This window comes from Oxyura jamaicensis, chromosome 23 (assembly GCF_011077185.1).
Source record: "Oxyura jamaicensis isolate SHBP4307 breed ruddy duck chromosome 23, BPBGC_Ojam_1.0, whole genome shotgun sequence".
Lineage (NCBI taxonomy): Eukaryota > Metazoa > Chordata > Aves > Anseriformes > Anatidae > Oxyura > Oxyura jamaicensis.
In genome coordinates this window covers 2,326,168-2,339,397 of record NC_048915.1, presented here as the reverse complement: position 1 = coordinate 2,339,397, position 13,230 = coordinate 2,326,168, and the positions used below count along the sequence as shown (strand labels likewise).

General features: G+C 42.3%; 1 protein-coding gene across 3 annotated transcripts in view; it reads right to left on the bottom strand.

Moving 5' to 3' along the window:
- LOC118177670 (lethal(3)malignant brain tumor-like protein 4) overlaps window positions 1–13,230 on the bottom strand; it is a 45,428-nt gene that overhangs the window by 11,018 nt on the left and 21,180 nt on the right. For all 3 annotated transcript variants that reach the window (XM_035345621.1, XM_035345622.1, XM_035345619.1), the window contains 10 exons: window positions 12,772–12,863; window positions 11,651–11,802; window positions 10,004–10,080; window positions 8,482–8,567; window positions 4,434–4,544; window positions 3,266–3,380; window positions 3,030–3,129; window positions 2,032–2,211; window positions 522–653; window positions 60–121 (listed from right to left, as the gene is read on the bottom strand). In XM_035345621.1, coding sequence (XP_035201512.1) covers window positions 60–121; window positions 522–653; window positions 2,032–2,211; window positions 3,030–3,129; window positions 3,266–3,380; window positions 4,434–4,544; window positions 8,482–8,567; window positions 10,004–10,080; window positions 11,651–11,802; window positions 12,772–12,863 — 1,107 coding nt within the window. The remainder of the gene's footprint in view (window positions 1–59; window positions 122–521; window positions 654–2,031; window positions 2,212–3,029; window positions 3,130–3,265; window positions 3,381–4,433; window positions 4,545–8,481; window positions 8,568–10,003; window positions 10,081–11,650; window positions 11,803–12,771; window positions 12,864–13,230) is intronic.

Here is a 13,230-nt window from a genome sequence, read left to right as displayed (position 1 = left end):
TCTGGTATATTGCACATGCAAACACACACACACACAAATAAATAAAAAAATCAACCAACCTTTCCCATTGTTCTCCTGTTTCACCAGCTGGAACTTTATATAGGCATGTGAGCACCCAAGCCTGAAAGCATCAAGTACGAAACATTTCAAACGATAACACAAACTGATAACTCAAACTCTTCTACAGAAAGAGATTAACGGTGTATTTAGCAACCAAAATTATCTCCCTCTTACCATTAGCGATAAAACTACTTATCCCTGGCCCCTCTAAGCTAAGGGCTGTGATATACAGTTATAGCTACAACTCAGATTTGAGTTCACAGTGGGAAATAAAGTCCCCGAAATAGTGGGAGGAAAGGAGGAGACTTAACAACATGTCATTCTAAAACTCTGTGCTGCAACCCTCTGATCAAACTGAGCCGTTCTAAGCTCCTGATTTACATCTGTATTTCCTATGTAGCAGCAGCATCAAGAGACACAACTACTAATCCATGAAAATACCTCACAAAAATCTTATTTACTTTTTCGGTTTGGCTTTGATGTCTGCAGACGATTCCTCCTCTATCCAGTCTTTCTCTTGATTGTTTTCAGACTGTTCCGACAGACTGCGTACACTGCTTTGACATGACTTTTCACTGTCTTGTGCAGATTTTCTGGAGAGACAGAAAAATGATAGCAGCTAAGCTGACATCCTCTGTTCCCTTTTCCCTGAGGAGAGGCAAAGCTGGCAGCTTCTTGCAAATGGGAGTAACAACTACCACCTAGCGGTGGAAGCCTTCCTCTCCCCCACCATCGCTACAGGCACAGTACAAAGTGCTATTTTACTTTAGCACGGATTGAGAGAGATTATGTGAAATAATCAGCCCCTGTGGACCAGGGCTCTGATCCCAGCAGCTACAAGAAACCCGCTGAAGCATGTGCTGCGGTGAAATCAAGATTTAAGATTTTGGAACCTTGATTCCTCTGGCTAACATTTAAGACAGTTTCAACAGCTGAGTTTGCTGCATAAATAGAGCTACACAGTTAACCAAGGTAGGACAAACAGCAGGAAGTTTTAAGATTTGCATACTGAATTTGAACCTCGCACTATCAGGAAGAGAACTAGTTAGAAAAACATAAATATGCTGCAAATTTAGATTCCCATTTATTCTAGGAGAATCCCAAAACTCCCAAGAAAATTTTCAAGTAACAGTGCCATTGAAATACAATCCACTCTGTTGTCAAGAGTAGCAAAAGGAGATCCCAGCACGTTACTGGGATGAGAAGAGGCAAGCTTTGGCCTGGCCATGCACGCTTTAGGGGAGGGGTGTTCCTTTTGTCTGACCGAACTTATCTCAATAGCGTTATAAATCTAAGCAAAGCAAAGAAACCTTAAAATGCATATAGGCCTTAAAATACAACAAAAGACCTAAAGTATCACCAGAGATTGCCTGAGTGAGACTGAATTCCTACAGACTGTAGGTGACAATAGCAAAAGCATTCCTGTCCAGGTTTGTCCCCGTGACAGACTGACTGCCTCCTGCAGTCAATGAACTAATACACAGTTTACCTCAATGATCCTCAATTCCAAGATCTTCATGTAAGAAAATAAAATATCTGAAGGAACTCCACTTGTTTGCCAAGTGATACATGGAGCCCTTACACCTACCAGTGTAATGCAACAAACTCTGGGGTGGATCGCAGTTACAGTTTAATAGTGCAAAATAATCTTGCCTGACAGTTTTAAGACAGGAAATGAAGAAAAAGAATATATTTTAAATTGAAACAGCAAAGAAAAAATTATGGAGACAGAATGCAATTTCCTTTGTTGGAATGTGACCAGAGCAGCAGGATTAAGGAATCAAGAAACCTATTAAGGCATATGAGGGTATAAAAGTGCAGTGCTCTGTGTTAAGAGTGTCTGGGGCATGGGTCAATATTACAGACAGATGAACTCAATGCTCTACTGCTTCTCTGCCAATTCCTGCGTTTGTCAGCCTTGTAAAATGGTTTTGTTCCCTAGTACCTGCCTAGGAAATGCGTTCAGCTCACCTGGAATGTGGAGAGTCCTCCTGAGAAGACTCTCCTGTTCCCAACAGGACTGGGGCAGGGGTCTCTATCCTCTTGGCTTTCTGAAGGCTATTGCCAGAGGAAGGTCTTTCCCCGCTCAGGCGGTCCTGTAACAAGTTTTCTCTGCTGAGGTTCACATCAGAATATGGGCAGCCAACTAACCTGAGTTAAAGAAAAAAAAAAAAAGAGAGAGAGATTAAGATGCATGTTTCTAAAATCAGTCTTACCAGCCTCAGGCAGATATATACATCAACAAACCCAGAAAAAGCAAGGCCAAAACACGTCTGGAAGGGAGACATCATTACCCAGTCTAAGGTGTGGGCAAGCAGGGGACCAAATAGCAGATTTAGAAATCAAAGTCATGTTTTTAGAATCATCTTAGAGAATAACAACAGCTTTTCAGTGTTGCCTGCTTGTCTGAACAGTATTTCATGAAACAAAACACTCCTGCAACTATCACTCTGAACAACTCAAAGTCCTTTACCACATTATATACTACTGGACCTTCACACCTCCCATCTGAGATTGTTTTCTTGCTCTGTAAGATAGTTTAATCAAGAAAAACCTTTATTTTCCAAGAACACATAAGAAATCAAAGGCAAACCACAAAATATGAGTGCTCTTTCCTTTCTGCTTACAGTATAATAATCTAGCCACACTCTTCCTCTTAGCTGTCTTCTTGCATCCTGTTCTTGGGTATGTTATTTTACAAAAGAATTTCCTTCAGTAATACTAGAAGATAGAAATTGGAGAGAATTCATCTATGCTAGATTGTATTGCAGTTGTAATGATTATACTGGTACGAACTGAATTTATGGTGGAACAGTGCATTTAGACACAAGAGGGAGCTGCAATTGCACTAATAACTATCTCCAGAACAAACACCTTGTGATAATTTCAGTGCAGTGCAGGTGCTTGTTGCTGCGTTACTCTTACAGACAGCTCACAAACAGAACCCTCAGAAGATCTCATATACATACGTATAATGTGTTCCATATCGTGGTCCCCTGACGTGGCCAATACCGTGACAGCCTGGAGTAGGACACGCTTGTCCCACTGTTCCCACAGGATCAACAGCACCTGGTAGTAAGAATTAAAAAAGGTAAACAGGTTTGTGAAAAGCTAAACAGATTTATAAAAAGTTTTATACACCTCAAGAGCAGACCGCATTTAGGGAAAATTATTCAATACAACAATATGATGTCATCTACATTACCTAGGGGGACTTGCAAAGCATGTCCAGTTTTTGCACACCAGCCTACTGGATGAACATCAGGGCTGTCTGCATCGACCCAAAAATCATAATTACGGTCCCAGCCATCAAAATGTATCTAAAAGAAGCACAGAGTCTCGGTGAGAGATATAGTTAAGGATATGACTCAGCTTTTATTTTAACTTCCCCCTTTGTTTCACCTTGCTCAACTTGGAGCTGATTCATTCAGTCTTTCAGTCAAGCACAATCATTCTTTGTGCTTAATTTCTTTTCCTAACCCATATGTCTATCTTTTAGGGAACAACCAGATTCTGGTGACATAGTCAAATCACGGGGTCTGCAAGAAAGCACAGACCGTTGGGTGCTCCAGCACACTCCAGTCTAAATATATGCAAACAGAATTGCTTATTTAATTGTTTTGTTTTCTATGAATCCCAGAACACCATAAAAGCCAATGACTTTGGCAAGTTTTGCAGTAAACAAGCTAGAATTTTCCACTGGACGATGGGACTAGTAATGGTTGTTCAGATCCAGCTCAGGCAAACAGAATCAAATGGCCAAGGGGGGACAAACTCCACTCCTGACCACGTAATCATCCTTCAGGAAGGAGACCTGTGGCCAAGGAGAGACCTGTGGCCCCATCAGTGCAGGCTCCACTTTAGCCAACTGATAACTTATTTATCAGAAGCCAATGCACAACAGACATTTCTGGCAATATATTAACGTGAAAATAATTAGTTAAAATGCATCCGTGTAATGAATTTATATTGGTGAGTGAAGCTGCTTCCCACATGTACCAGGGCTTAACTTGCTTTTGATTTTCTTTTAAGTGTGCTAGGAAAAAACTGTCAGGTAGCTTCCCACCAGCAGAACATTAACGCTGCCTTCACTCGTACAGATCACACAGAAACTGCTAAGAGATGGAAAATCATTCTGTCAAATCTTACTTCAAAATAGTTACATTGAAACAGTAACTAACAATACCAGGCAATTCCATCAGATTTCAATAGGCCAAAACAACAGAAATCATTTCCAGTTGGGCAGGCCTGTAGGCTCGATCATCTGTAAGGTGTTTGTTTGCTGCTTCTCATATCAAACAGGTATTTTCTCTGTACTGCCAATCACTGCAGTCCTCAGCAGGAAGGCTCTGAACTTCAAAGCAAGGTCATACCTTAATACGATGGTCATCTTTGTCAATTATCGTTGCTACTCTTATCAAGATGGGATTTCTTTTGTCTACAGCCTCTAACTTCATATTAACTTGGAATCCGTGAGCAGGACGCTGTAAGACAAGATCGTAAGCAGAATGCTAATAAGTCAGGGCATTCACAACTAATTGCCTTCTCTGAATAAGAGAGTTTTGCACTGAGTTTTTCATACACCAGTCAAATGTTTTTGCAGCTTTGGCCCCTGACCTCACATGGCAGACTACTTCAGAGGTTAAAGTAAGAGTTGTCTACAGGAATAGGCTGTCCATTTGTCAGAAGTCCAAAACTACTCAAGGGGAAGCCTGAGCTTTCCCACTGCAGAGGAACATCTCAGTCAGTGACAGAAGGCAGAAGACCAGATACGACCGCAAGCTCCACTAATACACAGACTGAACAGTCCTGACAGCAAAACTGCTCAACGTGGCAGAGAGATTGCCTCACGTTTGACAAGGATGCTGGCCAGCTTGCTTCTGTCTCACATTAGAATGCCTGAAATGCTGCTGTGGGACACCTTCACTACACTACAGAGCATCATTCTGAGCATCAGACGCAGCCACCTCTGCTTCTGGATACTATCAGAGTTACCTGCATTTGGTGCTTGGGCTGGGAAACACGTGGCTTCATTTCATTGCACTGCAAAATTCTTCCTGTGACACAGACATTTTGCCTAAACTGTAATCTGGCAATTCCAGACACTCCTTTTCCTTCCCAGAGTGAAGAGGATACAAAAATCCCCACTTCCAAGACAAGCAGAGGGATTTCAGATCTTTGCTTTGAGCCTGGGCTTAAGCCTCTCTTGTGCAGCAATGGTGCAGGACCAGGAGCCCATGGGTCAGAAGAGTAATTGCCATCTGCTTCTTACGGTAACTGCACCTGCTTGTTATCAGTTGTTGAAAACTGTGGCACTGGGGAACAGTGCTGGGACGTGAGAGCAGTTCCAGCCACAGGAGTCTCATGCCCACAGTTTCATTTACCATTTGCCTCAAACCCCAGTGGTCGAAGTACTTTGTAAAAATTCCAGGATGCCCTTTGACCTGATGTGTGCCCTCTGCAGTACCTGTGGATGTAAACCTCTATGTAACAGACAGCTTTTACCGATTTGTTTTCCATTTATTTTTTAAGGACTGTGAATTCTTCCCCCAAACTCATCTGGGGGTCATGGAGCACTGGGTACTCATTCAGAACCCACCCCTCTTCACTTCTGCACACAAAGGTCAGGGGAGATGACAGTTCTAAATCATGTCTTTAAACAAGATCAGGTTAGTGAAAAGATTGATATAATCACTCGTTCCTCGCTATCTTCCTTACCCTTTTCACTGTCAGCAGCTGGGTACAGGGAAGGAGGTCGCTCCTGAGATGAAGGGATTACAGACTCCAAACCTCAAGTTTCCCTTCAGTCTTTTCACCTGGATGCAAGGTTTTATCCGCAGGCTTTCAGCCACGTGGTATATCAGAAGCCAAGCAATCTAAGCTGCATTTAGTTTTAAGAGTGTCTTATTGAGCCAGCCAACATTGTCTGACTTTCTTGGGGAAAGAGGGTGAGTGCTAGAGAACAAAACGCTGCCCAGAAGAGGAGACTATTTAGTTTTGCTGAAGGGTTGCTGTCTTTTTGGAATGGCTTCTGACTGTTTTTGAACTGACATCCCAAGACAATGGGTTGAAATAGTGATGCTGACAATGAAGCTGTCTCCTCCTATGTTTTTGGGTGGAGGAAAAGGCAGAAATCCTGACACAAGATCTGCTATTTGTGCTGATGATCAGTGTCTCCAGACTACATACATTAGCTCTTGAAAACTGTTAAAAAATAATTCAGTGAGAAATGCCAGTTCTGGTTCTCAACCTGTATTTTTGTGTACTGATTTCCTGTAATTGCTAGCTGGAAAAAATAATAATAATAATACAAAAATCAATAACTGTGCCATGTATTTGCACTTCAGACCAACCATGCCAGAAAAATAACGAGATTTGATCCTGGAAGAGTTCTATTAACTGTTGTTATATCAAATGCAATTTTTTTCTGTCTCATTTTCATAGAACAGCCTTGGATGCTAATTTAGACTCCCAAGTTCCATGAGAGCCAGAACTGGCCCTTCTACCGTTCTCTCAAAGCCAGATATCTGGACGAAGAAAGCAATGGCTGCAGAAATTGATGAAAAGCAGGAAAAGAGTCAGACAAGGCACTTACACTCCCCCTTGGGGGGATGCTTCATTTTGGAAGAATCCAAAAGAGGGAGTATCCACATTAACAAGGCTCCCTGTACTGAGCAAAGCCCTATTATCTTCAGGTGACATTTCTCAACACCTTTTATGTTCTGAAAATCTGAGGAAACGATGCTGTAATGATAGATTACTGAGGACTGGAGAATGGCAGTCTTAAGCAGGCTGCACTCCACTGTTTCTTTTTGTCTTAGAGAATGTTATCACCTTTCCAAAACATTTGTCTCTACAACACTGGGTCTGTTGTTCCTCTGTCGTGCAGAAAACCAGTTGCTGCATTCCTTCTCTCTTGTATTCTGAAATTCCCCATTTTCCAGCACTGTTGGGATTTTGCGAAGGCAGCTCAAAAAAAGGCTGAGCCTACGCTTGGGGTAACAACGCGTCCCACTGACAAGCCTCACTCATTATCCAGCACGCTGCCTCCGAGGTGCTTCGCATGCTGCGCTTCGTGATCGAAGCTGTCTGCCCAGCTCTGGAAAACCTTAATCCAAGGGATGCTTTGGAGTTCCACTGTGCTGCAGGTAACTCCAGCTGTGGCCTCACAGCTCTCTAAAGAGGCAGACCCAGCCTCCTCCTGTTACGTGACACCCGCCTTGACAACCTACAACAATTTCAAATGGACACCTGCTGAAATCTAGCAATTATCAGCCTTGCTTGGCTGGATTTTTACCTCCCTTATCTGAGGCCTCCTTGATTGCTTTTCCTCCTCAGGCCCAAAGACCTTACCCACAAAATGTAAGGGAGGGCAGCAGGTATTAACCTGCAAGTCTAACGTTATCAAAAGGATTCAAGGCAAATATCACGATGCCACAGGGAAGTTTTTAAACACACTGCAAAGTTTAGCAATATGAACCAGCACCATGGAAGACACTGCTAAGAAATAAAAAAGCAACTTTGGAATTTATTTATGAAGTTACTTTAAAGGCTTCTGATGCATTTCTGCTCACAGTGAGCTTCCAGATAAATGCACTGAACTCCACTGTAAGAAACTGAAGCTCAGGCTCCCATGGTTGAGAGAGTCTGAGAATCTTCAGATTTTAGTCTGCAGGATGGTCTTACTCCACCTAGGAGTCTGGCAGAGATGCTCTATCACCTGGCAGTATGCTTATTCCTGCGGAGGGCACAGCTGGCTCCTCCCTAGAAGAACCAAGATCGGTATCGGTACACGCTAGTCCTTGACAGGAGCTTCTCACTCCACCTTCACTTTATCCTCCCCTACCAGGGGAAAGGTGGATTTACTCAACTTCAAGGGGAAAATATTTCAGAGGAGTTTTTAAAATTTCACGTCGGTGAGAACAAACAATGGGAAGAAGTCCCAACATCACTTTCCCTTCAAACACATACACACAGCACTCCTCCTCCTCCCTTACTCACCAAACATCCCCAGTTGCAGAGCGATGATACCCACTTCTGATTCTGGCAAAGGGAGCGTCTGGAGTCTCCTCAGCCAGCACCAGTCCTGCTCACCTCACCTGGGAGAACCCCTGGGCCCACCCAGTCAGACCTCGAGCAAAATGCCAGCTCCTTCTCCTCTCAGTGCCCTCTCTGAAGCAGGGTACTGTCCTTCACACGTACCTCTGAAAGCTACAGTTTTTTGTTTTTTAGCCACGTAGACTGTTGTGTGTTTTGTTTTAGAGAGCTGATTTTAAACTCAGGCTCACAGTAAAAAACACACTTTCACCCTCTTAGTACAGACATGGTGAACCACCACCAAATACAACATCTGGAAAGAAAGGGTAGATAACAGAAGTTTCCCCTACTCTTCTGACCTAAGAAAATCAGAGATTCACCAACCAGTTTGAATGCTCTTGCTGGGGCTGCCTGGGAATTAGTTTCTTCCAAGTATTTCTCCCATGAAAAGGCTTTAGGATCCTTGTATCCTGAAAAACATGGAGAATTAATATTTAAGTAAGAAAAACCCAGCTATTGTTACAAAGAACAGAAAAGCAGCTATGTAGCACACGGTTATTATGTTAACTTAGCACTTTAAAAGGATGGTGCTGGGAAGCGTTGCTCATACACATTACTTACAGCACACACAACAGCACTGCACGTTTCCTGAGCCCTTTAACCCTGACCTGAAAAACCTGAAGAGTTCGTTTCTGTACAGCTTAATCAATTCTTATTCTCTAGAGAAAGCTGCCAATTAAGAGCTAGTCAGAGGATTCTGTGATGTGCAATGGCATCGCTAAATTAATTTCCTATTTTATTAACCATTCTATGTGTGAGTGCCTGCCAGATTGTAGGAACTTCTCATCTCCTCCTACCTACTCACCCATAGCTGAATAAAATTAGCAGTCTCGAAGCAAGAGGCTCTGTCACCATTACCTACCTACCCAGACACCTACATGGCTGTGCTACTCTAACGACAACGGGATGCATCTCTCTGGCAGCAACTCCTAAGCTACGTTTCAGAAACTGCTCTACCTTCTTTTCCTCCCTATTTCAGTATTTTTTAGCCTCAATATTGTTCCCTTTTGGCAGGAGGACCCAATCACTAATTGCACAGGACAGTCTGCAAATTGCTGCACATAAATCTTTCAGCAGAGAAATGAGAATTGACTGCAGATTCTCTTAGGGGCGCAGGCAATCACGATGTGAGTAGGGGAACTGCACGCCACAGCACTGTTGTACTTTCCCGAAGCAGGAACAGAGGTGGTGCTGCTGAAGAACAAGGGTCTATAACCCCTTTATCATCCACAGTAAAAGGCACTAAGGCTAATTCTGCCACTGCAGAGGCAGCTTGTAGTGCTACCCACTCTACCAAACTTGATATGCAGTAATTACAGAATTTCTTGCTCCAGGGCTGTCAATCCAGCAAACAGCAGACATTATTTTTTTTATTATTTTAAAGGTGAATAAGCCTGAAAACAACACTGGTTTTCCTGTAGGTTCTGTCCTTTTTCATTTGCCCAACATTCTCCTCATTTACTGGATTTCAGCTCTGCAGAAGGAGATGTGGCTTCAGTTACTCTTTCATTTTCAGAAATTCCATCCCATTATCTATAAAATCCTGATACTGATTCCTCTTTCTTCCAGCTCACCTTAGAGGAAATTCTGAAAATACTTCATATTTCTTGCCCTTTTGAAATCAAATCAATTGCAAATTACCAAACCTTGTTCCTTTGCTTGAAAGAGCTGTAAAACAAAATAAACTGCAGTGCAAGAAGTATGAACAATAACATTGTTCAGTCAGTAAAGAATACTGAATGGAATCTGTAAATTCCTGTAAATCTTGCAAATACGTAATTATCTGGAAGATACAGCCTGCAGGTTTTTTGACTGAGGCAGGAAATAAGTCTCACTTTCAACATACCAGGTGGTACTGTCAGCGGGGTTCCAGTTTCTTGGCAATAGCCAACAGGACGAATATATGGGCTGCTAGCTTCACACCTGAATCAAAGAGGAGAAGTTGGCACCAGTCAATTTTAAAGCAAAAAGAAAAGAATTTCAGATGCTGTCTGATACGCTTTTGCTAGGGTAGCAGATGCTTTCAGTGGGTGTGATCACGGTGTAAAAGACAAGCATTACCTCGTTAGAATTTATAAAGCCAAGTTTTCAAGGCATTCAAGCTGCCCCAAAAGATGTCTGTTGCTTTAAAAAACAACAACAAAAAACTCTCCCCACGGCCATACAAACCACAGATCAGCCTGGACATAGAGCATCCAAGCTAAAATATAAAGGAAGCAAGCAAATAAAAACCAAACTCTTGTCTCTAACTGAAACTCAAACTTTGGAAGAAGGGGCAATGACTTTCAATATCCTGCCAAGAACTACACGTTACCCATTAACTCCAGCTGAGACCTACTGGTAGTTTGCCTGGTTCCCAGTTTTATTGCTTATATACATCTTCTGAGCTCCCGAAGGAAGGGATGTGTCCATTTGAGACAGCCCCTTTTGTTACATCTACTCTGAAGAATGGGCCAAAACAGCCTTTCAGACAAGGAAAAAAACTGTTTTCAGCCAAATGCTCCTCTGAAGCTTTGTTTGCTTGTGTTTCCTATTAACATTTCCAAATTCCAAACAAAACATGGCATGGAAACAAAGCTTCATGGGCTACAGTGGTAAAGGAACTAGATCTGAAGACCTGCTGATCGGAACACCAGTGTTACAAAGCTCTGGATGATATATTTATGGCAAAGAAAGAAAAGACTCTCTTGGCACCAGAGAGGTACCTATTCTGAAATAAAAATCATACAAAAGGAGGTGAGGGAGAAAACACAGAACACCGATTGAATCAGTGCTATGTAGATAAGCATGTGCTTTGCGTTGCCTTCACAGGCAAATTCAAAGAAAGCTTCTCCGTTCATGTGGGCTGGGAAACCTGGCCCAAAGAGGGAAAATGGTTTTTAGACTAATACTTCACCTGGCCCCAGCATGAGGGGCGGGGATCAAGATGTAGATGCAGAACAATGGTAGCGCAGGTCAGGACTTCAAAGCCTAAACGTTGGCAATCCCTTCTGTTTTTGAAGTGCCTTATCTAAACTCTGCTGAAGCAAATGGGAAGATTTTTACTGACTTCAGTGCAGCCTACTTCCAAACATAAGTTTGCAGGGAAACATGCCAACAGCCATTACTAGCTCTAGAGGAGAGGATGTTACTAATTAGAGGTGTTTGTCGCCAGCGGAGCTCACTGTTTTTTATTTCAGTTCTGCCAGAGGATAACATGAGCACTGCCTAACCTGGCCCCCAGTCACCAGCTGCGTTTCTTCAAACACTGCTCTCACAGTTCAGGTTGACCCCACTGACTTTGCACGGAGCCAGCTGAAGGGCACCCAAACAGCAGGGGAAACTCCTGGGCAGTGTCATTTAGTAAAAAAACCCCAAACAATTACTCGTATGTTTGAAAGCTGATTTAAGATCCCAACTTTAGTGACTACACTTAAAATATGAGATGTTAGTGACAGAGTGAAATAAACCATGGTCTACTTGCAGATATATATTAGAAATAGATTCTCTTTACCAGTAGTCGTAATTCTCATCCCAGTTATCAAAATGAACTAGCAGGCGGTTATCCACCATGTCAGTGATGGTTGCAACACACATCAGTAACGGATTCTTCTTGTCCACTGCCTCTAGTTTCATTCCCAGACGAAAACCAGATGGTGTGACAGGCTGAGGAACAGGACATCAGGAAAGGGAAATCAGCCACATTCTAGCCCACGCCATTTAAATCACTGTTATAAACTCATTAGTTGCAGGGTATAACCCTGAAACCCACAGACCAAAACACAAGTCACTAGCAAGAGGGCTACAAACAAGACTGCCATGTATTCTGGCAATAAATGTTACTATTTCTGAAAAAGAGCTGGTGCAGCCCGAGTAATGTAATCTCCAGGTACGTAACAATACAGATTCAAAGGCTAAAATGCCTTAGCACCTTAGCCCAAACCAAACCCTTTAGTGATTCTATGTACAGTCTTGTGCTAAGTACTGGCTGAGGATAAGCATGAGCACTGATAGTAGTGGAAAAGTCAGAGAATATCCAGACACAAATCTACGTGGTTGGGCCCTGATCCCACTGCAGACAGTCCATTGGCAGCACCAAATCCACCAGGCTGTGGACTTGGGGTCATTTCAGTGGCACAGAATGGGAAGCAGTATTATAAACAAACTGAAGCTAACAACCAGAAGGAAAACAACAATGGGGGAAGGATGAAAAATACTCAAGATCCATAGCCTCATAATAAATCCCATGGTGCACATGAGCATGCTGCTGGAAACCAGAAATTATTTTGGAAATGATTAAATTAGAGGAAAGTGACACAAATATCTTGACTGCAGGGACACAGCAAAACAGACTGTTGTAATATATTTAACAAATGGTAGAGTAAATCTTTTCCTCCAGTATTAAGGAAGAAGGGAAAGACAATTCTCTGCCTGGAAAGCCAGTGACTGGGGGAAGGAAAAAATTGTACTAGCTTCCATCTTACAAATAAATCACAGCAGGAAATAGCTTGCATCTGATTGTACCATGGCTGTACCTCTGACACGAGCATATTAAAAACATGTAAATATTCTGGTCAAAACTTGCTTAGCATCAGACCTATTTGAAAACATCTTGTATTCAATATCACCACTTACAGTGCTGAGGGTCTTAAAAAGGCTTTTTGGAGCTGCTTGAGCTTTGCAATTCTTCAAATAGGAAGCCCAATTAAATTCTCCCTCCTTGAAACCTAGAAAGAGAGATAAAAAGATTGTTTTACACAGACCCATTACATTCAGATTGGTTTTTCAGAAATGGAAATTACCTGGGAAGAATATGAACTTTGCATGATAACTGCCCTTCTACGATCTTCAGGGGTTATGCATTTCGGCTAAAACATCTCTCTCTTTTTCGGTATAATGTCCAATCATTAATCTCAACCTTCAAACATTTCTAGGAAATTGAATGCCAGGAAGAATAAAGTTCTGAACCCCAAAGAAACTCCTTGCTTTACATGTTCACCCAATAAAAGAGTTTCTAATTTGACTAACAACGTCAATCTTTGGGAACATCAAAAGGAAGTTGTTTTGTTCTTTCGTGATTCACTATGTTAATTA